The following is a 26404-nucleotide window of genomic DNA, read 5'->3' on the forward strand; positions in this document are numbered from 1 at the left end:
CCTCTCACATGTGTCACCTCCTGAATAGTCAGTAAAAACAGTTCATGTTCAATTCAGATGAGATAACCTAGCTTCTTTCTGTCAGGCAGCATAAGAAATGTACAGAAATGTTTTTTTATGAATTGCAATAATGGTAATATGTGACTCGATCCACAGCGAGCCGACTTGGCCATATCAGCCATCACCATCACCCCTGAGCGCGAGAGTGTGGTCGATTTCAGCAAGCGCTACCTGGATTATTCAGTGGGAATCCTGATGCGCAAGTCAGAGGAGAAGCTCAACATTTTTTCCTTGCTAGCACCATTTGATCTGGCAGTGTGGGCATGTATTGCTGCAGCCATCCCTGTTGTAGGCATCATGATCTTCCTGCTCCGGCGCATCCAAGCGGTGCGCTGCCAGAACAGTGCAGGCGGACATCCGCCGCCTTCTGTCTCCACTTCGCTCCAGAGTGCCATCTGGATTGTCTATGGTGCTTTTGTACAACAAGGTGGGTGATATATTTAATTCTGGCCATAGTGACATGCAGGACAGCAGTGTATTCATCAAATATTGCACCAACAAACCGGGGCAGATTTTCATCTCCAAGCTGTTTCTAGTCAACGTGCTTCTGTTACACCTAACCATGAGGTTAAGGAAGGACCATTCAAGTAAAACAAGTCCAATTAATTAAAATTCACACATGGGTGTAATCGCATCCAATAGATGCTGATTCAGTAGCCTATTGTGTCTGTTTGAGGCACAATGCCCAGCCCTGTATCTTTTAAAGGTGCCCGTGTCAAGGGGAACACCCCCTCTTTAGGCCTGGTGGTGTTCCAGGTATGTCTGTTTTGGATAAACGACTACTTCAGCAGCTGATGTTAAAGCCTTAGCTGCATCTATCAACGTCTGGCTCGCTGCCTTTGAACCTTTTTTAACTTGACACGCACTTTATTTCAAAAGAAAATAAATCCCATATCTCTTTTCTCTTCTTAGCCCTTTTTGTCCTCCTCTTCTCTGGCTCATGTTCTAATGTTGCCACTTGTTTCAGTCAAGTTGATTGCATGTTTGTTTTTGTTGCTTTTGGGATGAGGTGGGTCACTCTGATATGGATCTGGCTGCTGAGGCATAGTGTGCCATTGTCAGAGAACATAAACTTGGCAAAGATGTCCACGATATGATTTCATAATGGCAGTTTTTGTTGTATGTTCAGAGCAGATTAAACTATCCACCCACAGATGCACAAACTCCCCTCACTCTTTTCTCTATTTCAAGGATTGCCTGTATTTTTTTCCACAAGAAGGTCAGGGGAATATATGAAAAAAATGAAACTGTGGAACCGTTTTCTATTCAAATCAGTCTATTAGAAAGATGAAAGGAACTGCACCAAAGTGGATTGTTGGAGTGGGACAAGATCCAGTAAAATTTCAAGATGCACATTTCACATTTGAGGACCTTAAGAACTCAGTCAAAGCCATGTGTAATAAAAATGACTAATGCCAGAATACTATGCATCTGACATGGCCTTCACTTTTTTTCCCAAGCTGTCCTCAGGGTGCAGCTGCGTTGATTGTGACACTTTCAGACAAATATGTTTTCCTTTCATTTCACAATCCTTAATCTTTCAGATGACATTTCTGTGGCTTGGCTCCCTGAAATTAAAACGAGTGCGGACATTTTTCTTATGCACCTCACAAGCTGGAGAGTTTGACCAAGAAAAAACGAACATATTATATTATATTATTATGACAATGTGATTAAATATATCATGCAAAGAACCTTGAAAGGCTGGAGGAAGAGGAATGACTATGTCTGATTATTACCCTCTTTTGAATTTGAATTAAGGGGAAAGTAAAGGGTTGAAAGTAACACTTCAGGGTAGATCGTTTTTATAAATAAACTGTAATGATAATCACTATTATTCTAGTGCCATTGCATTTGGTACATTCTCTCTACAAAATGTAGAATTTAGGACAATGAAATCAGTCGACAAGACCCTAATGATAATAATAACAAACCACTCTTACACATTTTGGCAGCATTCCAACTTATTTTTTTTTTTGTTTCCTTACCAAAATTGAGACGAGAGATAGTTATTAAATGGGAAATCTGACAATTTCAAGGTCACTGACGATAATGGTGGCGTGTGCCTCCATGTATAATTACATATAAAAAGACCTGCTTTATAACTTCTCCTCCGCAGGCACTGACTCCATTCTCGGCTCGGTGGCTCTGCGTATTGTCATGGGCAGTTGGTGGCTCTTCACCCTCATTGTGTGTTCGTCGTACACAGCAAACCTGGCTGCCTACCTCACAGTGTCACGTATGGATAACGCTGTCAGGTAAAACTCGATAATTTTTTTGTTGTTGTTGTTATTAATATGTATCACACTGGTTCAAATGCAAGTGACTCGAGTGCACTCGTGAATCCTGGGATTTCGACTGTGAAAAGAAGCAGAGATATTGTTCACACCTTTTCCTTTATTGCAGCAAAACCTGGCACCTCCATTACCCACAATGCAACCTAGCTGGCAACAGTTCAGTCAGGAGAGTCACTGTTTTCTCTCCAAGGTTAAAAAAGCCTTTTTTTTGTGCTTTCACTTGCTTGGTTTTTAAGTCAGCATTACAGGTAGATGTTTAAGTAGAAATGTTTGTGCACACAGGATTGTTATGCTGCTCACAGTGTGGGGAATCTTCTTTTCATGGCATGTTATATTCGCCAATAATTTAACTAAAGGAACAAGTGCAGTGGCTGAGGCAGAAGGTTGATCTGTCTGCATCTCTCATCAGCTGCACGCCGTACGGAGTGTGTGTACTGACTGCATTCCTGTAATATTTGACCCGCATCTTAACAACTAGCCTGCTCTCAGTCCAAATGTTATTTGTCAGTGAATCCAATTTGGTGTGCTGTCTTTCCCTAAGGAATGGGCAGAGAGGCATTTGATTACATCGGGTCTGTCTTCTGCTCAACAAATGGTCACATGTGGACATGTGGGGACAGGGAGTGAATGCTGAGCAGCACCCGGTTCACCTGTGAAGGGACTCTTGAATCAACCTTCTGCAAAATGATTGCATTTATGTATTAGAGGGTCTTTTTTATTTAATATTTACATTGGAACAACCAAAACACAAGCTAAACATGTCTCCCCATTGTTCTCAATAGAACCTACTTTATAAATCTTGTGGCTTGTACGGGATTCACTTCTTGGCTTATCTAAATGGTGCAGAAAATGAAAAACACCCTTAAAGCAGTAAATCCACTTTAGACCCACTTTAAATTCTGGAGGTGTTAAACTTTAACGCTACACTAAAATGCATGTTTTGTTTGTTAAATGAAAATGTGAGAAGTCGACAATACTCTAAAACACCAATTTAATTTGTTTTAATAGCCGAAGAAGAGGGAATCATTGCATCCGCAGAGTATGTTTGTTTCTTTAACCAGCATTTCAAGCCTTTATTTCGTACTTAATTTCTTTCCTGACATGCAAAAAAAACACTTCTGCAAGGCATCACATTTCAGCAGCAGTGCACTGGATTGCTTTCTTTTTATTAGGCAGAAAAATAATTGCACCTCAGATCTAACCTCAAGAATGAGTTGTTCTGACAAGTTTAAAAGAATTGGCACCTTATGTTGTTTCTCCAACTTGTGGTTTTCTTGGGATTTTCTCCCTGCTTACTTGAGGGTTTGATAAACATTAAGACAGTGGATCTTAACATTTGCCAGCACAACAAAAAATCCTGGTGTAATTTGCAATTTAAATCACAAAGCAGGCAACTCTGTATTAAACCACAATTGCCCTAAATCTTACTTTACATTGTTTAAATTGTTAGATATTGTAACGCTAGTTCAATAAAGACAAATAAAGCCATTAAAGAATTAAAATGGATGCAAAGGCTTTCTTCTCGAGAGGGGGAGAACTCATTTGCTCTGAACTAAAGTAGAAACACTTCCTTTTGACTAACAAAGAGCTGAAGCACATCCCAGGGTAGTGTGGGCAGGTGGGTGAACAACGTTTTCAACACCATACCAGACAAAGCATTCACAGGGACAATCAAGTGGATTTAATTGATAAGATTACATTTTTGCAAGAGCAACTTTGAGATTAAGTTTGATTTGATTTAGAAATGCTTAAAAACAAGCTTCTTTGTTAAGAAAACAAAGTGAGGCCACAGGACCGTGAGATGATGTATTGCTTTCGGCTGTTTGACAGTTCCATCACTGATCAGTTTTTGTTTTACCATTCTGTGCTGTATCAGGGAATTCTTTTTTTTCTTTGTATACAAAGACATTACTAGGATTTATAGGTGCAAAGTTCACTTAGTATGAAAAGTCCAGATGTCTCCGAAATTGCAAATCAGAAATTTCTTCTCCCCCTCGTCTGAAATGTTAGTCATAAAAGTATTGATAGCTTGTCTCCAGCATAAATCCAATGCCCAAACCTTGGTAGTTTCTGCAGACATGACTTGAATTTTAAAAATGGATAGACTGAGTCTATCTGCAGTTCAATTCAAACTCAAGTTGTTTTTATTATCCTTGAAGAAATCAACTTTCTCTCTCCTAAAAGTCATATAAAAATTTACAAAAGCCTCAAGAGAAGATGTGGAATGTGTGCTTCTAAATGCATTTCTCCATAATTTGGTATAATGGAAATCAAGTTTGTTGCACAGTGGTTACTTTTACCTTTTTCCTTTTTTTTTCTCCCACTACACAACTCCCCCCTGTCTTTAGCTATCACAGGTGATGTTTTTTTCCCATAACAGTGGGTTTTATAACTCTATGTGTTTGTCTGGTGAGAGCAAGAGACAAAGTCTTATTAGTTTGTTGTTTGTTTTTTTGTTTTTACTTTACTTCTCCTCCAGGATATCGCATGCATTAATGAATGCTAATTAAGTGAAATCTTTGGCTCAACAAAGTGTTTATTTGCTTTTAATGCAGCTTTAATTGTAAGAGATTTGGCAAATTTTACATTTATGTCGCTAAATATAAACATGGCCAACAGGGCCAGACCAGCAATTCAGTGTATTTAATTCCAACTGGAACACCGAAGGGAACATTTGTGATAAATAACAAAGTCTCTACATGCATGTATCTCTCTGTGGAATTGGTGCGTGTGTGTTCCAGGTATCACACATGTTGTTAGGACCTAAATCAGTTAACACGGTCGCATTTTGGGGACTTGTCTTCCTTAAGGGGACAAAAAGCAAGTCCCCATAGTGTAAATGCTTACAATTTAAGGTTAAGACATGTTGCCTTCCACCTCCTAATTACAGTATATTGATTTATTTCAGATTTATAAACCACTGAACACTTTATAGGTTAAAATGCTTTTGTAGTTACATAAAAGTAATCCATTAATGCTGAACATGTTACTCTAAATGCAGTAAAGCTTTCAGGCTTTCATTTTAATCTGACATAATGTGCTACAGACAATGAAATATCAAAACAGTTGTGTCTCTCACGCTTACTCCCCCCCCCAACAACCATCACTGCACCATATGTTATATTCTTGTAAAATAGACAATAGTAGGATATTAGTATAATAATTAAAATAAGAAATGTAATACATGTACAGAGATACATTTCAAACACATCATCACAGTACAAGTCCAGGAAGTAGGTAATCATGTGGGTAGACTGTCATTTAAATTGCATTGGAAGCCAACTCTAATTATAAGGACATTGGCATTTAGCAAATATGCTGTACAAAATTAGCAATTATCTGTACATATAAAATACAGCTGCTGCTAAGAGCCTCATTTCTTACAGCCTGAAGTGCATCTGCATAATAGAGACTTCAATCAGGAGAGGCCAGTTTTCACATATTGTGCGTGTATAGCGCGTAGTGTTTATGAAAAGCCAATTAAAGTTTGGCACAGGTTCTTTTAGGACTTAATGCCCATCATGAGGATGAATCGCAAAATAAGTCAGAAATTTTGTCCCCCCATTGGTCATCAATAACCCAGTTGCACTCATGACGCTGGTACTGCAGAAAGGAAAGGGGTAGTCAGGGAAAATGTTGGCAGTGACTTCTTGAGCAGCATGCAGGCAGATAATTTGGTTGATAAAGAGCACGCTGATTAGTGATTTGTTCAGCCGCACACAAGAGGGGAGGTGGTAGTTTCAAGCTTTCACTGTTTGTGGAGTGAATCAGGAGGCTCACAAAAGCTTGACTTTTAAATAAAGCAAATAGTACATACAAATAAAAGACGCCGAGGTGGGTTAATGAATGAAAGTCATTTTTACAACACGTTAGTCACCAAATTACACATAAGTGCTTCAAACAGAGACAGAGACTTTTTCTCATGAAAGGTTAGTGCATTGGTTCAAATTACAACTATGTCATTTCTGTTTTTATGTAACTGTGTAAGAAAATGGTGAATAAATAAATCCCTGTTCTTGGTTGATACACAAACTGTGTCAAAGAAAAACTGTTTATCAAATACGTTTTCTATCAAATCTATTGAACTACCTCACTAATGTGATCTGGATGCAGGTCTTTCCAGGACCTGTCCAAGCAGGTGGATATGGCTTATGGGACAGTGAGGGACTCGGCCGTGTATGAGTATTTCCGGGCCAAAGGCACCAACCCTCTGGAGCAGGACAACACTTTCGCAGAGCTTTGGAAAACCGTTAACAAGAACAACGGCTTTGAGAACTCTGTCATCAATCCGTCAGAAGGCATCAAGAAGGTGAGTATTTATTATGGATTTTGGAAAAGTACAAAACATTCCATTGGTGTCCCTAAGGTCTTTTTTTTCCATCGCTCATCTTTGCCCAAGGACACATCAACATGTAGACTAGCAGAGTCAGGAATCAAACCCACAACCAAGTTGAAAGACGACATGCTCTACCACTGAGCTACCATCGCCCCAAATGTGTTATTTGTTTTTCAGTCCAGCTCCAGAAAGGATGAATATAGTGCTTGCTCTTCTGTGTGTGAACTAAACTGAACCCGTGTGCATCACACAAGCAGGGAGGAAAAGATTAGTACAATAATCTGTGTCACTGATTGAGACATGACTTAAGTGATGTTTTTATCTAATAAACTTTGAAGGATAACAAGCACAAACTACAAAAACACATTATTAGACTCAAAACGTGTCATTTCCAATGTCTCCATTGTTGGTGTATACATACAGCATACTTTACATTCATGTTATAAACAATCAACACCTTCATTACTGGATCCACTGTTGGGAGGCCAGTTGCCTGGCATCATTGGAAGACCATCCTTCTCAGTTTTAACTCTAAATTCATTAAATGACTCAGTTACTAATTTACCACATCATTCTTTAGAGCTAACAACAAACAAACCCCTGCATGTGTCTCCTCCCGACTTATCACGGCTGTGAATTCTCCTGTATGTGTTTATTTATTAAAAGGGAGCTAACCCGAGATCCCTGTGCAGTCTCAATGAGAAATGAGGTGAAAGGCCTGTTTAGCTGTATTTGTTGAGGGGATAGTCTTACTCTGGAGGAGGAAAAGCCAGCAAAGTTTATACAAACAAACACAAAATGAGATTTTAGCTGGCATAGTTCCACATAGTCGGCTCTGCACTCGAGGCAACAGCACATGATTGCATCTCTGAAAATATGCTACATACAGAGGAATGGCAAGCCAAAAAAGCATCCATCTATTTTCACCTACATAAAGAAAAGTAATAATGTTCATTGTAGGGCATGTTTACTCTCACTGAGTGAAGAAACTGCCAGTGCTGATTTCTCTGCATGCTTATGGAACTTGGTTGCATTCATTGCTTTTTCATCGTGAGAAGTTTGTGCTTCTGTGCCACTGACACTGGGACATACTGTAGGTTCAAGTGTAAATGCAAGCATCGATTATGTTTCTACTCTGCATATAGATGCTGGGAGGAAAGCCAAAAGTTTTACAAATGATTTAACGATGAAATAAAAAACGTAAACGTAAAAAAAAAAAAGAGAGATCGCTTTTACTTGTACGTACACTCAGTTTATTAAATGTCTGTTTGCTAAGATTATGTCACTTTGCTTAAACAAGTCTGGATGTAGTAAAGTCTGTGTTTGCATGCTTCGTTTTTTTCCAAATTTGCAGGCAAAGCGGGAGTCATATGCGTTTCTGTGGGACATGGCAGTGGTGGAGTACGCTGCTCTGACAGATGACGACTGCACCCTGACCGTAGCAGGAAACAGCATGAGCACCAGAGGCTACGGCATGGCTCTGCAGCACGGCAGTCCCTACAGAGACCTCTTCTCACAGAAGTACGCCCAGTATATAAACACACACATAATACCATGTAGTGATGGAACATATGAATTGTAAGACAAGTATTTGTGCGTTTAGTACTATTATATTTTATTCAACCTTGATTTAAACAGGTAGAACCCATTGAGATTGGAATCTCTTTTCCAAGGATGACCTGGTCAAGAAGTCAGGAGACAATATGATAAAAACAATAATGTGTATAAAGAGTGTATAAAGTTTGCTTGACAGGTTTACGTCCAGGTGTGATTAACAAAAGACTCTAAAAGAATCAAGGGTGTGCAGTATATTAAACTTACAGTTATGTAAGTGATTACATTATCCACAACACATATTGGGTTTTTTGTTGTATTGAAAGCAGAAGCCCACTGGGCAAAAAACATTTAGTTGCACAGTATGAACACAAATTTTAGATTTTAAAAGTAATAACAATTTACAAAGAACCCACTGGGCCAAATTTGTCCACTGACCTTTATTGCTTGTTGAGCCTATTTTTTATTCTAACAATAAGAGAAGAAATTGCAAGAGATACTAAAATATAATTTAAGTCGTGCTTAACAGAAACAGTTTTCAATATTGTTTCTCTTCAAGAAGCAGACAGAGAGCATCTTTTATATTTCAGTCTATACCAGGAGTCACAAACTCAAATGTCCCGGGGCCCAATGAGCAAAATTATAACATGCTATTCCACTATGATACTGCAAGAACAATATTCATGATATGTCACATAAATGCATACATGTTTGTTTTCATACAGAATGATGTATACTTCAAAATAAAAACTTATGCTAAACTAATCCATAAATTAAAAAGGGTTGCATAAATAACATAGAATCATGAATTAAGTAAATAATAACTTATGGACAACTGTAATTACATATATATGTGTTAATGTATTTCATGACATGATAGCCAAATGTATTATTTCATAAAAATGTTACTAACAAACATATTTAGTAGTATGTCTATAAGGAAGAGAAGGTCACAGCCATGTTTTCATTTTAACATGAAATTCATTGATACACCATTTACCCACTGCTTTTGGTTAATCTATATTTGTGAATACATTTCTAGTTTAAATAAGAACCGGCTTTCTCCTTCACGAAAATACAATTCAGAGCTAATCTGAAATTGGAGGATTGATTGCTCTCAAAACTTAAAACACTGCCATAATGAATGAAGCATGTAAATTTGTACGGTAGATTTAACGTCAGAAACTTTTCCTGTGTGAGCATGGGCTCAAGCACATATGTGCCAGTCACTGTTGAAGGGGTTGAATAATGACTGTGCAGAAAGCTAACCGCTCCGATGGGACAGATAAACTGTCTCGCCTTCGTTTGTACTCAGCCGTCATTATTCTCCACCAGGGCATCTATACATTCCTCCCAGTCTTCTGCTCACTAACTAATGGGCTGACTGTAGTATTTGATCATCTTTATTTCTACACTTCTGAGTTTGATATGAAAACAATTAATCTTGCAGTTTTGTCTGCATAGAACTGGTCTTTTAGCGCATGTTAGCATTGAAAATAGGGTTACGTGTCTTACACTCTGCTGCACTTCGACCTCACTAATACACATAATACAAATCAGTGCTTCTAAGGGCTTTGTTCAGTGTCCTGAAGGTGGTATGCCAGCAGCTCGTGTCAAAGAACTACTCGCTTTTTCTCGTCCACAGGATCTTGGAGCTTCAGGAAAAAGGTGATCTCGACATCCTAAAGCAGAAATGGTGGCCAAAGAAAGGCCGCTGTGACCTGCAGAGCTACACAGATGCCCAGCCGGAGGGACGTGCGCTGCGTCTCCACAGCTTTGCCGGCGTGTTCTGCATCCTGGCTGCCGGGCTGCTGCTGGCCCTCCTCGTGGCTGCACTGGAGACCTGGTGGAACAGCAACCACTGCCGAAGAGAGCAGCCCAAAGAGGTGACCAATGACAGCTCAGCGGGCCAGGGCCCAGGCCTAAGCCTGCTAACCCAGAACCGGGCCATGGTGGCCACCATGGGTCCCCCTGCCCCTCCAAGGCCCCGGTCGAGACCCAGACCCCCGGGCCCCCCGGTCCTGCCCAGAGATGCCACTGCCACACTCTACTTTATGGATCCAGCAGGCGCTGACACCAGCCCCGATTTAGTAGAGCTGCAGTATACCCAGTTATAATAGGTGTGCCCCTAATGATAGTCCAGACATCATGTGATCAATCTATCCATTCCTTCTCATATTGGGAGAGGGGTTGGGGTGCTTTGTTAGGGATTTCACTGAGGCTTCTCTCTCATACTGATTCAGAAAAGCATAGGCCTGTGCTTTAGGCTGGAAAACAATCACAGTCACTGGAGCTCATGGGAGAGAACCGCAGCTGGAACGATAACACTAAATATAAAGTTGAAATGCAAATTCAAAACCAAACTGAAATTGTGCCTCTGATTCAATAAGTGCTTCAGTTGTGCAATAGCTTTGTTTCGCTAATCCATTCAAGTCTTAATGCTCTAGAGCTCTTACTTCATCTTGCTGCTGTCGACTGGGCAGCCCCTCAGCTTGAGGTGTCCAAACTACAACTAAGGCTTGACATGGATCCCTAAACTAAAGTGTGAGCAAAAGCAGATAGTTAAGAATTTGAGCCTTGACCTGCCTGTTTGACATGACAGTCCAACAATCCAATAAGAACCACTGGACGAGGCCCATTTAAGACCCAGTTCTGTAATCGCAGTTAATTAAACCATACAATTGATCATTTTTGGTGCAGACAATAATCTGACTTGATGCTATTGATTTCAATTCATGTCCTTGTGCACAGAGCTGCTCTCATGACAACCACATACAGCTGCCGCGTGAATTTCAAAACAAACATCTATTAACCATTGGATGTATTATATATGGTTTAGTGTACCATTATGTTGAGGGGCGGAAATTTGTTTTTTGAGCGTCAAACACAAATTTCCTGGCTTGAAACAAAACTGTTAATCATTTGTAGTTTTCTTGGCTATAAATCGTAATGCAATAGTGTCAGAAGAAATAGTAAGGGCCGCATTTTGTCAAAACACAGCAGATTATAATTTGCTCATTATCTTTTGCATCTCCCTTTTCCCAGTCGTAGCTTTTTTGACATATACAATTAGCACATTTAAAGGGGTTTTCACAGCTGTAATTGTCTCCTATCATGATCTAGAATGACAAAAATCAAACGTGCAACCCCAGTCTATTGCTGCAGGCACAGCTAGTTAAATTCTCATTGCTGTACATATATATGACATGTTTTTTTACGACACAATTGACTGTGCAACATAAAAAACAAAATTCTGCTTCTTTTTTTTTCAAAGTTGGTGCAAATACATACATTTTGTTAATATAACGGATGTCCCAGTCAAGATAACACATGTGCACAGGGCACCATTTACATTAAAATAACAGTCACTGGCAGTTTAGAGCAGCTGCCTCTGTCCTCTGTGTCCACGCTGGTCGATTGTGCAGTCCGTGATGGCAGTAGCACTCTGTTGTTAGGGTGCATGTCTCCTACAGAGCTTCTTTGGAGTGTGCCCACTTGTGTACTCAAGGAGCAGGCTGCAAGCAGTGTGGCTGCTCTCAGCTGTTAAGTCTGGACCCACTCGCTGTGAGGAAGAGGAGAGGGAGTTAGAGTTTAGGACGCAAGGTCTCACCAGTAAATAAACCAGTGCTGTGTTTGTGTAAATAAATGTGTGTGTTAGACAGATGGTTTGATACCAAGCATTTACAATTATATTCAGCACAAATGCATAGAAGTGATGTGGCACTGGTGTAAAATATTGAGGAGAGGTGATGGGGATCAGCTCTGATCCGATCCCTATATCACACATTTCACATATTGTATTGGCTTCTAAGTGCAAGAGTCAGATGACTCCTTTGGTCCCATCATGATTTAGTGATCAGACCTGTGGGAAAATGTACGCCTCAGAAACTAAAAGGGAAATGTGAATCAGTGCATTGGAAAAAGATTGAGCAGGAGAAAGGGTGACGTTCAGTCCAGCTTTCACACTTTTAAAAAAATTGAGGAAACGGTGATCTTACTTGCCATTCTTAGTTTGCGCCTTCTGATTCTTCCTCTGTGGTGACACACTTTGCACCACCTGCTGCTTCGCTCAGTAAACTAACTCTCAACATTCACATAACAGGAGTGGATGGAAACACACAGGAATGCAGATTTTTTGCATAACGTGCTGTGGTGATCGCTGCCTCCGAACATTTTACAGTAATGTTTCAAGCCTACAGGGAAAGTTTTTGATATCTACTTCTGTTTTAACAATTACTGGAACATGACAGCACACTGTATGTGGACATCATGAAGGCTGTTTCAAAATAAGATAATTCTATAAGCCACAAGTTTTGAGCTTTCTTCAGTTGATTTAGATGAGAAGACTGACACCAGTCTCATATCTGATCATCAAACCCCTAAATAGCTTAGTTCAGAATTAAGACTCTCACCTGTTCTGTTTGTTGACCTTCTCCTCTGGTTGCCTGGCAATCTCAGACACATCATTTGCTAATTGCTTGATCGATTGATTATAGCAGAACGATAGAATTGAAAACTAAAATGCGCATTGAGAGATGTGTTTTTTTTGTTTTGTTTTTTTCCCAAGAACCATATTTTGTAGCCAAGAAGATTTTTTCTACTTTTGTACTAATCATTTCACAATTGCCTAATATTTCTTTGCAGCTTCATACTCACACAGGCATGAGACAGGTATAGATATTCTGTCTAATCCTCAAACAGAAAGCAAACAGCGTATTTTCAACAAAATGCTGAACTATTACTGTTATTGCCCAGAAAGTATAACTATAATTTCACTCACATTAGACCGTTTGAGTTATGTATTGTTGTCTGTGATCTCCAGCAGGTGACCAAGGATTATGGTCTGAACAGGATTACGGGTCCAATGACATATTATGACATTACAAGCATGTCACCTGCAGGGAGGGACATATGGACAGGCAGAGAGACAGAGACTGGGAGAAGGCAGAGGTTCTTGACACAGGTCAGGAGAGGCCTGACGTACTGTACTGGATTGTGATTGTTACTGTCAGGGCAAAAGGGCGGGGCATGGGGGCTCGGCAGGGGTAGACTGTAGTCATTCCATCTGTCATGTCACCCCACTGTCTCTGCTGTTAGTCGTCTTGATAGTTTTTCCTGCCCCTCACTATGGCTTAAATTGAATGTTTGTGTGTGTGTGTCTGTGTGTGAGGAGGCTAATGCTCATGAGTCTCATAATCAATCGTGCTCTTGTCCCGGCCTTGTCCTCTGTTCTTCCTCTGTCTCTGTTGCCTCGTTGATGTCTCTAGGGTGAAAATATTTTTACAAGTCAATATAATTTAGTCTAATTAACTGATATTACTACTTTGTCACCATTTGGATTTTACTGTCACATTCATCGATTTGTGCGTCCATTGGAGCCTGCCTTGTTAACAGCTGATGCTTTTCATGCAAGAGTCACCTCCAGCTAATGTGTGGTCACCTAATTATGGAGAAAACCCTAACACTTCTGCATGAAGAGACATCTCCATTAAAGTTCATTTTAAAACTGGTGACGTTACCTTTTTGTGACCCAAAGTCTAAGATTTGTGTGTGTGTGTGTGTGTGTGTGTGTGCATACTAAGCAAAATAATTCAGTGTGTCATTTTAAGGCATTCTTCAATCTCTCATATATGTGTGTTAGTCTTTGTGTAGCTGAATAATAGAGAAGCATTAGCTGCATGTACTGAAGTGATGGTCATGACAGTGATAATGAAACAACCTTTGTAACCTGTCTTTTTTTCTCTCTTCTCTCACTCTTCCTGTTCTTTTTTTCTTTTAAACTCATGACCCATTTCGCTGCCCTTTCATTTCCACTTTTATTTTTTATCACACTTGTTTCCAATTACAATGTTGCTCTCCCTTCCATTAAAACCTCTATTCACTTGGCTTCTTTTTTTTCCTACATTCTCTGTGGCTCCGGTTCTATCTTTAGGACAAAGAGGTAAACCTGGAACAGGTCCACCAGCGTTTGAACAGCCTCCTAGACGAGGACTTGGCCCACAAGCAGCTGCCCGGCCAATCTATTGAGATCTCTGCCCTGGACATTAGCAGCATGCAGCCCAGCCAGTCCCTAGAGGCCTTGTCTGCTCGAGACTACCCTCGAGGACCACGGCCACTCTCTGTGACCACCTTCCTTCAGGAGGGTCACGGGCCAGGACGGACACTGGGTGCAGCGGCTGGCAGGACCTTGCCCTTGCCACTCAGCAGTGCCACCATGCCCTCTATCCGCTGCAAACACAGGGCACCCAACGGGGGCCTCTTCCGGCAGAGCCCAGTCAAGACCCCCATGCCAATGGCCTACCAACCAGTGCCAGGAGGAGCCATCCCAGAAGGCAGTGAGCCCAGCCATGGCACATCCATCTGAGCACGACAAGTATTCACAGACACTCGAGCTCAAAAAGAATACTGCAGAGCCACACAGAGTGCTAACAGTGTGAAAAGAGAAAACACTAAAAAGGGATTTTTACTACCAGTGATGAAGAATCAGAGGGCTGATGCTTGACAAGATACTGGGACTTCAATGTACATATTTGTAAGTACAAAGAGAGATAGGAGCAACATTAAAAGTGTATTTTGAATATTCTCAACAGTTGAGTTTAAAAAACATAAAATGATCCAAAAAAAAAAAAAAATGACTGTTTGAATGGCTTTGTAAATTTTGTTCTAAATGAATAAAGGTGACAATTCTTTGTGGTTGTTTTCTAAGTGCCAAGTTCAAAGATGTTTTCTTTCCGATTAACATTAACTGAATGTACTGTCAGAATTCATGATGAAAAAAAAAGAAGATATTTCACACTTCAGAGACATTGGAAGAACTGATTTGTTTCATATGAAAAAAATAAAAGTATAATACAAAAACTACACCGATGTGTGTGCTTGGAAACATATTTAGAGTGTCCGTGTGTTGTCAGTGAGTGTCTGTGATTCTGGGGATGCTAAAATATCTGCTTGTACAACAGGAGGGAAATAAAATCAAGTGTTGATCACTCGCTTTCCAGACCACAAACAGAGCAATGAATTAGCACTCAGTGTGCACATAAATCAGTGCTTCAAGTGCATACAAATGTTGGAGGTGCAAATCTGCGATACAAATCAATCATTTTGTTGTTTCCTAAATTTGTTCACTCTGCAGACAAATTTAGAGTTTTCTCAGACCACGCACCAACTATGACGCTCAGGCTATTCATCTATGCATAGTATATTTACCCTCCATTTATTTACTTATTTCAATAATCCTTTCATAGTTTTGTTTCTTAGTTCAGTGAGTTTACACTGGAATAGAGGAATGTTATTGTCCTTCACTCCTGCATCATTCAGGGCTATGATTTGCATTAACTTAAGTAATGTTTACAAGCAGCAATACTATCTCATTATAAAAAAGTTTGTTTTGTTAAATTACACTCATTAATTACAGAAAACACAAGAAAATGAAAATATCATCTTCACAATTATGAAACAAAATACCCTCTGGCTGATGGATTTTGGAGAATTTCATCACTTCCTCCCTTACAAATTCAAGAAAATAAGAATGGGGTTCCTTGTCCTCATGTTTCCTCATTTTTCCTGGTCTGTAACTCTTTTTATTATTTATTTTTTTGGCATCCAAGCTACCATCATCAAGGGACACAGCAATCACCACCTCGGTTATTGCAGCCCCAGACAACATCACTTCTCACTTGGACTTCCAACACAAGTATTTCAATTTCTGCTGTTACAAAATCCTAATGTTTGTGGGACCATCTCTTATTTTCTTTAAACTTCTCTGTTCAGCACACAACTCCCTTCATGCTTCACCACAAGGATGTCCTTAAGGAGAGAGATACAAACACACACACCTGACGAATGAATGTTTCCGATCCACAAACATACCTAAGGGGGTGACAACAAAATTGGCCTTTGTGATTTTACTTACACTCTTGTTTTAAGTGTTGTTGTTTTTTGTTATATTTTAATTTTATGCATGACCCTAGGAAGAGAAGCCGCTTCCTCAGATAAACAACAAACTATGAAATTCCAGCCAAGAATTATACACTACTGACCATTTTAGTAATGTGTACTCAATTTGATAATGCGACCGGATTTCTAACTGCCCCTAAGGACCATATTGGTCCAACTATAAACATTCGTATATGGAGAGAAACATAAAAGAGGTCCATTTGGGGAATTGAGGATAATTGCACTGATCACAATTTGCACCCCACCTTCAATAACCACAGCCCAAACAGACAGAAATGAGCCCAAACTAGGAATCCCAGCACCAGCATTAGAAGGAGTACCACAGGGACATGACAAGGGGACAAATGAACACTGGGTCGGGACATAGTAGCTGGTCTTTGTCATCAGGATTATGTTGAAATGACGATGTGTTTTTTGATACACGTTTGATACATTATTAATAAGACTACATCATATCATCAACATGGTGAATCCTAACCTCGCCTATTTTGCACTCATTGAAATTCTAAACTTTTATCCGAAGGCCGCACATATAAAGCAGTGAGAACCAGTGACAACATCAAACCAAGTCATTTGACATCCAGAAAACAAGACAAATTACCCCATTATATTACTTAAATGCTCATACACCCTCTACACCCTAGTCTGGAAGAATAGGGAATTTGAAAAGCTTACCATGGGCTTAATTAAGTATGTCACAATGTGTGTTTTCAATTTCACAAATTATGGTGCAAATATAGTTCATCAATAAACAGAACAAGCAACTGGCAAATTAATTAAAACTAACTTGTGTAAAGAGAATGTAATGCTACACATAATATAATATTAGCTGCAGCTCTAATATGATGTGGACTTTAGTTCAAACGGTTTAACTCTGTTTAGTCTACTTTAAAGTTCCGGAGTAGCACTTATATTACCCCCTGTGGACTTTTAAGTAATGACCAAAACACAGCGAGAAAACGCTCTCTCCTCCTGCACATCCCACACACACACACACACACACACACACACAGACTGAGAGGTATAGAAGGAGATGGAGGAATAGAGAGAGTGAGACAGAGCTCTTCCCCTCCAGCTATGCAAGACAATAGATTTCTGTTTTTACGGTACTTTGGTAAGTGTTGTGTTATATATCTGTCGTTGAACGTTCCAAGCAGCCAAGAAACCTGGAGCTGCGTGGCAGAAGCTGTGACTGGCACATTTAGGCACATAGTCAGGCAGTTGTTTAAGGAGTGCTTTATGTGCTTAATGTTCTTATTTTCAATATTGGACAATCACATTCCTGAGAAGCCAAAATCATGAAATACAAAGCTTCAGAAGTGGTTCGGAGGCTTTTCATGGTCAATTCTCTGCAAAGTTCAACTGTTTGCTGTACTGTAACAACTGTAACTGCACACTGTCTTCACTAGCTTTAAGTAGCCATGCTTCCATCTGTCGCGATGTGAAAACGTCACTCTGTGCGCTGAGAAACAAAACACTGCAATACTAAGAAACACAGGGAGTCATGTGGAACTGTCTGAACTAATAGTTAGTAGACAACATTGGTTGAATGTGCATTCACTTACAGCTCATTTCTGTTTATAAGCTACCAAATCTTTGTTCAGACTCCACTGTACAGATTGTCAGTGAAGAGAATCACTGACGAAGAAAACGTCTGGCTAGTGATCCATCACCCGGGGTTCCAACCCCCAGTCGCCTGTCAGCCAAACAAACCAGGCATTCATAAAGACCCACTGAACGAAATGTCAAAGTGGAAAAACGAAACACTGTTGGTTGAACTTTGTTTCTGGTTAACAGGTCTCTTTTCACAGCCCCTTCATGCTGTGTTTATTTGATACACATTTCACTGAAAGAGATCTGCCCGTTGTGTTTCTAATAAACTCTGAATTTGACAGAATGACATCTCTTTTTTTAGTCCACCTGTCGACCAGGGCAACATGTAATACTACTTAGCTTGACATCCCATCTTGCAGAGCTGCAAGAAAATGAATATAACCAGCCAATCTATGAAAAGATAAAGTAAATAACTCTGAGGTAATAAACACATTTATTATTTGATCAAAGGAAACAACCCTGTAACTTGACGCTTAAACATTTGATGTATTCAGGTTTTGCTGGAATCTCCTCTTTGTTTTGTTGTAATACAACAGCGTATAAAATATGTTTGGATTTAAGGATTCTGTCAATAGATAAAACTTGATTTCATATTGGGTTCTACAATATTACGCCTGATATTCTCAAATGTTCAGTTAAATTATTCAATCGGAGTAAACAAAATCAGGGCAGAATAGCGAATAATAAACACAATCTCTGGTATTAAATTAAAATAATGAGTAAGACTTTGCAGTTTCATAAACACAATAAATGTGTTATAGTGTTCACTACAAATGCAATTACTTTCTTAGTATTGTACTTGATGACGTGCTACACTGTAGGTCTGGATGAAATGGTGAATAATGTCATCACAAAATACATTAACATTACATATATATATATAGAAACCTTTATTACTATATATCGATACTGAATTATTGCCCAGGCCTACCTGAAGGTTCCATCTGAAGCGGTGATGAGGTGGTTGGCGCATCATCACCAGTGGTACCAAAACAGATGGTGACTCATTTCTGCCTCCACGTCTGAAGAACACTCATCTTTACCCAGTAGCAAAGCAACTCACCAAGAGAAGACACGCTAACGCTGACTGGTGATGATTGGACAGTGATTGTCTCTCCAATTGACTCTCAGCCGCCTTTGTTTTACAGCACTGAAGTTAAACTTGCTCAACATTTAATTTGAAATCTTCGAAAAGGAAGTAGGGCATTTAAATTCCTTCCCTCAAGACTGAATGTGTGCATAGACTTCAGTGTGACCATGTTAGGAAATCTGTCTGTGCTCATGTGCGATGAGATTGTTGATTTGCTCTCATCACCTTTCCTGTCTGAAGATGCTGTCTGCCAGTAACGGACGTCTTGCTGAGCAGAGTGAGCTTTGAGGTCTCCATGGCTGTGCTCTAAGGAACCGCTGACCTTGTTCTGAGAGCTAAGCGTGAGTCCTGTCAGGGACACAACTCATATTATTGCTTAATGCAAGCGTCTACTTCTACCACTTTATGTCACGACTCATCTCATAACACAAACTTTTTCACCTCTAAATCTGATCCAGCAGGGACCCTGCCTCACTCACTCATTTTCTTCCACTTTATCCTCTACATGAGGGTTGCCGAGGGGCTGGAGCCGATCCCAGCTGACACAGGGTGAAAGGCGGAGTACGCCGTGGACAGATCATCAGTCCATCGCAGGGCAAACATGTAGAGACAAACAACTATTCACTCTCACACTCACACCTATGGAGTACTCACACTCCACACAGAGAGGCCCTGGATCAGACCAGTAACCTTCTTCCTGTGAGGCTCTGCCTCAATTTCAAATCCCAAAAAATGAAAACAGATTATTAGAGAGTTACCACAAGAATTATGTGAATACAAACTAAATATAGCTTAATATATCAATAATAATAATAGTTTAACATAGACAATTCACTGCGCATGAAAGGGAATCATCCCTTACTCGTAAAAACCATAAGCTCCCCTGGTTTTTCACATGGTACATTAGCACATGAACAGGGACTTTGTAATTTTACAATTTTGCCATACATGACTCACATGAATAGTCTGTATAATTAGCTTGTGTGGGCAGTGCAAGGCAATCTGCTGTAAAATAACTTCTATTCTCCCCGCGGGGAGATCACTGACCGTCTGTCCAGACAGCCTCTGCAGCCTCATTATCCATGCATTGAGCCATCCCACCTTCGACTGCAAGCAGGGCTTTGCTTCTTTATCCAGGGAGAAGTGTTTTGCCTTTTTTGCCCTCAAACTTTGGATTTTAATGACAGTAACTGAAGGTTGTCATATTAAGCTTATGCCATAAGAATGTGCTCTTGGCTAAAGCTGTACAACACTCTTTAAATCAATAGTAATTTGTTATCTTTTCATTATTTTCTTTTTTCTACTTTCAGCCTTCAATCAAGACAGAGTATCTATTTGGTATTGAAACCTTTTAGGATCAATTCATTACATATCTTGAGCAAACAAGGTACAAATAAAGAGGTTTGTGAATATCAATATTTAACAAAATAAGCACTGGGCAATTATGAAAATGGCACTTGATTCACCGCCAGGAAAGCAAAACAAAAGTGGGAAGACAAAATTATCTACTCTAAATACTCTAAAAAAACTATGGGCAAATTTCTCAGAAAAGAGGAATCTAATTAACTGAGATGCTAGAGTAAAGGTCAGTCTGTGGACGCCATGAAACTCTGTGTCCAAGTTCATGGCAATCCTAATTTTCACAAGTTAATAAATTCACAACTGTTAGCTACCATGCTACCTGCATGAGCCCTTTATTGGATACCTTATTGGACAATCAGGTGGGAGAAAGGGAATGTTTGTGCTATGAACCTCTCTGACTTAAAGTAACAATGGTGAAGGGAAAAAAAAGCATTATAATAATAAATGTTGTGGCCTGCCTTGAGGCGCCTGCTGTAAGAGAACAGGTGCTACACATTGTTGGTAAGGCTGCATAAATGCTTGACTGTTAAATGATCTATTCTTATTGAACTATTTGGTGGTGGACCTACAGTAAAGGCTTACTGGTCTAAGTACCTGCATAAAAATGCTAAACTTTAAAAAACATTTATTTTTTCATGCCGCTGCAGAGGAAAGAAATGTTTTCTCAAAAAAAGGCGATTGCCCTTTTCTATTAAAGCTCTGGTAAAAATATGTCAGGTAAACCACAAAGTCTTTTCACAGTCATAAAAATATGTACATAAAAATATGTAATACTTTCCAAAGCACAGAAGTGCATTTACACCCAGCTGTCACACAATCTGTTGTGGTTTTATAAAGACTAAACAATTTGATCTATTTCCACATGTCATTGACAGGCAGCCTTTAAAAGTGTGTGTAAAAAACATAAATATCCACCTACACTGTGTCTGAGTTTCCATAAACGCTGATGACATACCATGTTCACTGACATGTTGACGTCATAAAACACATGTCTTACATATGGTCCCTTTACTGAGACACTTTTCCAAGAATTGCCTTAAAACAAATTGTCAAAGCTTGGTGTTTCAGCTATTTTTTTTATTCCTGCACAGCTGCTGCCGTCGGGGAGTAAACAAGGTCACAGGCACGTCTGGCATCACCATTTCCTTATTATCAGCATGTTCACTTTATTGTCATAACAATAGTGTGTGCTCAGCCAAACCACATTTTTGACTAATTAACTTGTTTTATTTGAATACACCAAAACTGTAGGTTGGTTCATTAATGGAATTAATTCATTTGTGTAAGGCAGTGGTAACTGAGCAAATGTGAGAACCTTTTTATTGATGGTTGTAATTAACAATGTATTGTTTTGTGTCTTTTACACAAAGTAAATCAAAAAAACAATTTCTTGGTGTGCTCCTGATTTTATGTTCCGCTGGCACAGTTGGAGCAGCTAATATCTTATGTGAGCTCATGTGGCAGGTTTTTAGCATACATTTTATTTATGTATGCACATAAATTTCCTGTATTTTATGTTCAGTGCTGCATGTGTGTTCAGTGTTGTTTTTCCCGCCTGCAAAATAAACTGCCTATTGTGAAGATTAAAATTGAAGTCTTGAGCTCTTTGTCAAGATCCTTGTCTGAGCCAACACAATGAGCTGTTATTGTGAGGTAGTATTCATCACTTTTTTTTCATGGTTTTCACCCTCTGACCTGTATTTCTCAGAGAGATTCAGAGATGAAATAATTGAAATACATAAATGTGACACCTATGCTGTCACTTCTGCTGTTATATGAGCCTAAAAATAGTATATATAGTGTGTAAATCTCCACATGTAACCTCAACAGAAGAAAATAAAGAAAAGCTCCTAATGAGTTCACCTTGAGTTCAGGGTCTTCCGATCCGGTGAGTCATTTCTGTGTCTTAGCAGTTTTGTATAATCAACGCACATATTTAATGACCAAGACATCAGCACAATGAAACAGAATCACTAATGAAAAAAGATTACTATGCAAACAAACCTTAATTGACCACATTTAAAATGGTTCCTTCTGCTTGTGTCTGAGGAGTCCTTGTTTTCTTGTGTTTACTTGTTTACTTGTGTTTACAATTCTGAATATTCTTAACAGTTTGTCTCACAACTGGGACGTTTGGTCATAATTCAGGTTGTGGACTGTGGATGTACATCCTGCACAGTGCACAGTGCACAGTGATGAGCCAAAAGAGGCAGGTAACAAGATGAAAAGGAGACACAATGCAAACATCTGCTAGTGTAATGTTGTTTTCTCTAAACCTTGTCTGCAAGAAAATCTCCATGGAGAAGTAGTGACAATATCTCAGCAGCCTGTAATCATGCATTTAAACACAGGATAAAGACCAGCATGGTGCCAGCTAATTTAGAGGCTGCAAATCCAATCTCAGTTTAAATCAACACTATGTAGCATTTCAACCTTAAATGCTTATCTGGTTCGTCTTAGGGCTTACGGCTAAAATGCAAATTAATTTGTTATTTTGTCATCTAGAACATCTATGATGGCTTACTTTGCCCCTTGTATAAAATTGACACATGAATATATTGTTGTGCGAAAAGCAGTGTATTACAGCAAAGGTAAAAATGTGTGTTTCTTCTTCTTGATATTATTATTCCTCTTCCGCCAAAAGTTTGCCGCATAACTCCTCCCACAGTTTTGAGAAAAGCCCTACATATCTAATATCAAAACGTGCGGTTTGATATCAGACATACTAAAGTTGGACTTTTTTGTCAAATTTTGCAGGACAAACTAACCTATGACTTTTTTGTCAATTTCTAGACGACATACTAAAGTATAACTTTTTGTCAAATTTTTAACCACATACTTACCTATGATTTTTTGTCAAATTTTGGAATACATACTAACCTATGACGTTTTCGTCAAATTTTGGATGAGATACTAACCTATGACTTTTTTGTCAAGTATTGGATGAAATACTAACCTATGATTTTTTTGTCAAACTTTGGACGACATACTAAAGTATGACTTTTTCGTCAAATTTTGGACAACATACTAAAGTATCACTTTTTCGTCAAATTTTGGACGACATACTAACCTATGATTTTTTTGTCAAATTCTGGACGACATTCTAAAGTATGACTTTTTTTGTCAAATCCTGGACGACATACTAAAGTATGACTTTTTTATCAAATTTTTGATGACATACTAATGGATGACTTTTTGTCAAATTTTGGACGACATTCTAAAGTATGAGTTTTTGTCAGATTTTGTACGACATTCTAAAGTATGACTTTTTTATCAAATTTGGACGACATACTAACCTATGACTTTTTTTCTCAAATTTTGGACGACATACTGAAGTATCACTTTTTCGTCAAATTTTGTACAACATAGTAAAGTATGACTTTTTTTATCACATTTTGGATGACATACTATCCTATGACTTTTTCGTCAAATTTGGATGAAATACTGACCTATGACTTTTTCAAATTTAGGACAACATACTAAAGTATGACTTCTTTGTCAAATTTTGGATGAAATACTAACCTATGATTTTTTTTGTCAAATTCTGGACTACATACTAAAGTATGACTTTTTTTCAAATTTTGGACGACATACTAACCTATGACATTTTTATCACATTTTGGACAACATACTAACCTATGACTTTTTTAGTCAAATCCTGGACAACATACTAAAGTATTACTTTTTTGTCAAATTTTGGTACAACATACTGAAGTATGACTTTTTTGTCAAATTTTGGACGACATACAAAAATATGACTTTTTCGTCAAATTTTGGACAACATACTTAAGTATGACTTTTTTATCACATTTTGGATGACATACTAACCTGTGACTTTTTTGTCAAATTTTGGATGAAATACTAACCTATGACTTTTTCGTCAAATTTGGATGAAATACTAACCTATGACTTTTTCGTCAAATTTTGGACGACATACTAAAGTATGACTTTTTATCAAATTCTGGACGACATACTAAAGTATGACTTTTTGTCAAATTTTGGACGACATACTAAAGTATCACTTTTTTGTCAAATTTTGGACAACATACTAACCTATGACATTTTTATCAAATCCTGGACGACATACTAACCTATGACTTTTTTTGTCAAATTTGCGAGGACATACTAAAGTATGACATTTTTGTCAAATTTTGGACAACATACTAACCAATGACTTTTTTGTCAAATTTGGACCACATACTAACCTATGACTTTTTGTCAAATTTTGGACGACATACTAACCAATGACCTTTTGTCAAATTTTGGACGACATACTAACCAATGACATTTTTGTCAAGTTTTGCACGACATACTAACCTATGACTTTTTTGTCAAATCCTGGACGACATACTAACCTATGACCTTTTTGTCAAATTTTGGACGACATACTAAAGTATGACTTTTTTGTCAAATTTTGGATGACATACTAAAGTATGACTTTTTTGTCAAATTTTGGTACAACACAGCAGTAGGTGTATAGCTCACTTGGTAGAGCTGCTACCCTTTGATATGGTTAGAATTCTTACTGCAGGCATACACTGTTCAAATCCAGCATTGGGCATTCCTCAAATGCATGTGATTCACTTTCTTTCTCTCCACTGTGCAATCAATTAAAGGCAATGAAAGTTTTTGTCAAATTTTGGACGACATACTAAAGTATGACTTTTTTGTCAAATTTTGGACAACATACTAACCTATGACTTTTTTGTCAAATTTTGGATTAAATACAAACCTATGATTTTTTTGTCAAATTCTGGATGACATACTAAAGTATGACTTATTTTCAAATTTTTGACGACATACTAACCTATGACTTATTTATCAAATTTTGGATGAAATACTAACCTTTGACTTTTTTGTCAAATTTTGAACGACAAACTAACCTATGCCGTTTTTTTCAAATTTTGGATGACATACTGAAGTATGACTTTTTTTCAAATTTTGGATTAAATACAAACCTATGATTTTTTTGTCAAATTCTGGACGACATACTAAAGTATGACTTATTTTCAAATTTTGGACGACATACAAAAGTATGACTTTTTTGTCAAATTTTGGATTAAATACTTACGTATGATTTTATTTGTCAAATTCTGGACGACATACTAAAGTATGACTTTTTTTCAAATTTTGGACAACATACTAACCTATGACATTTTTATCAAATTTTGGACAACATACTAAAGTATGACTTTTTTGTCAAATCCTGGACGACTTACTAAAGTGTGAATTTTCTGTCAAATTTTGGACGACATACTAAAGTATGACGTTTTTTTCAAATTTTGTACGACATACAAAAGTATGACTTTTTTGTCAAATTGTGGATGAAATACTAACCTATGATTTTTTTGTCGAATTCTGGACCACATACAAAAGTATGACTTTTTTGTCAAATTTTGGACAACATACTAACCTATGACCTTTTTGTCAAATTTTGGACAACATACTAACCTATGACCTTTTTTATCAAATTTGATCGACATACTGAAGTATCACTTTTTCGTCAAATTTTGGACGACATACTGACCTATGATGTTTTTGTCAAATTTTGGACGACTTACTAACCTATGACTTTTTTGTCAAATTGTGGATGAAATACTAACCTATGATTTTTTTTGTCAAATTCTGGACAACATACTAAAGTATGACGTTTTTTTTAAAATTTTAGACGACATACAAAAGTATGACTTTTTTGTCAAATTTTGGACAACATACTAACCTATGACTTTTTTTGTCAAATTTTGGACAACATACTAACCTATGACTTTTTTGTCATATTTTGGATGAAATACAAACCTATGATTTTTTTGTCAAATCCTGGAAGACATACTCACCTATGATTTTTTTTGTCAAATCCTGGACGACATATTAAAGTATGACTTTTTTTCAACTTTTGGACGACATACTAAAGTATGACTTTTTTGTCAAATTTTGGTCTGACATACAAAAGTATGACTTTTTTGTCAAATTTTGTACAACATACTAACCCATGACTTTTTTGTCAAATTTTCGATTAAATACTTACGTATGATTTTTTTTGTCAAATTCTGGAAGACATACTGAATTATGACTTTTTTTCAAATTTTGGATGATATACTAACCTATGACATTTTAATCAAATTTTGGACAACATAC

The 26404-nt window shown here is 38.2% G+C and overlaps 1 protein-coding gene across 3 annotated transcripts in view; it reads left to right on the top strand.

Moving 5' to 3' along the window:
- Positions 1–15108, top strand: part of LOC122782180 (glutamate receptor ionotropic, delta-1-like) — a 200437-nt gene extending 185329 nt beyond the window's left edge. For 2 of the 3 annotated variants that reach the window (XM_044046425.1, XM_044046424.1), the window contains exons 12-18: positions 157–487; positions 2180–2318; positions 6471–6666; positions 8048–8214; positions 9893–10133; positions 13073–13210; positions 14180–15108. In XM_044046425.1, coding sequence (XP_043902360.1) covers positions 157–487; positions 2180–2318; positions 6471–6666; positions 8048–8214; positions 9893–10133; positions 13073–13210; positions 14180–14611 — 1644 coding nt within the window. In that variant the 3' untranslated portion in view covers positions 14612–15108. The remainder of the gene's footprint in view (positions 1–156; positions 488–2179; positions 2319–6470; positions 6667–8047; positions 8215–9892; positions 10134–13072; positions 13211–14179) is intronic. The other variant, XM_044046426.1, reaches the window with a different exon arrangement.
- The last annotated feature ends 11296 nt before the right edge of the window (positions 15109–26404 follow it).

Source organism: Solea senegalensis, linkage group LG15, assembly GCF_019176455.1.
Source record: "Solea senegalensis isolate Sse05_10M linkage group LG15, IFAPA_SoseM_1, whole genome shotgun sequence".
Classification (NCBI taxonomy): Eukaryota; Metazoa; Chordata; class Actinopteri; order Pleuronectiformes; family Soleidae; genus Solea; species Solea senegalensis.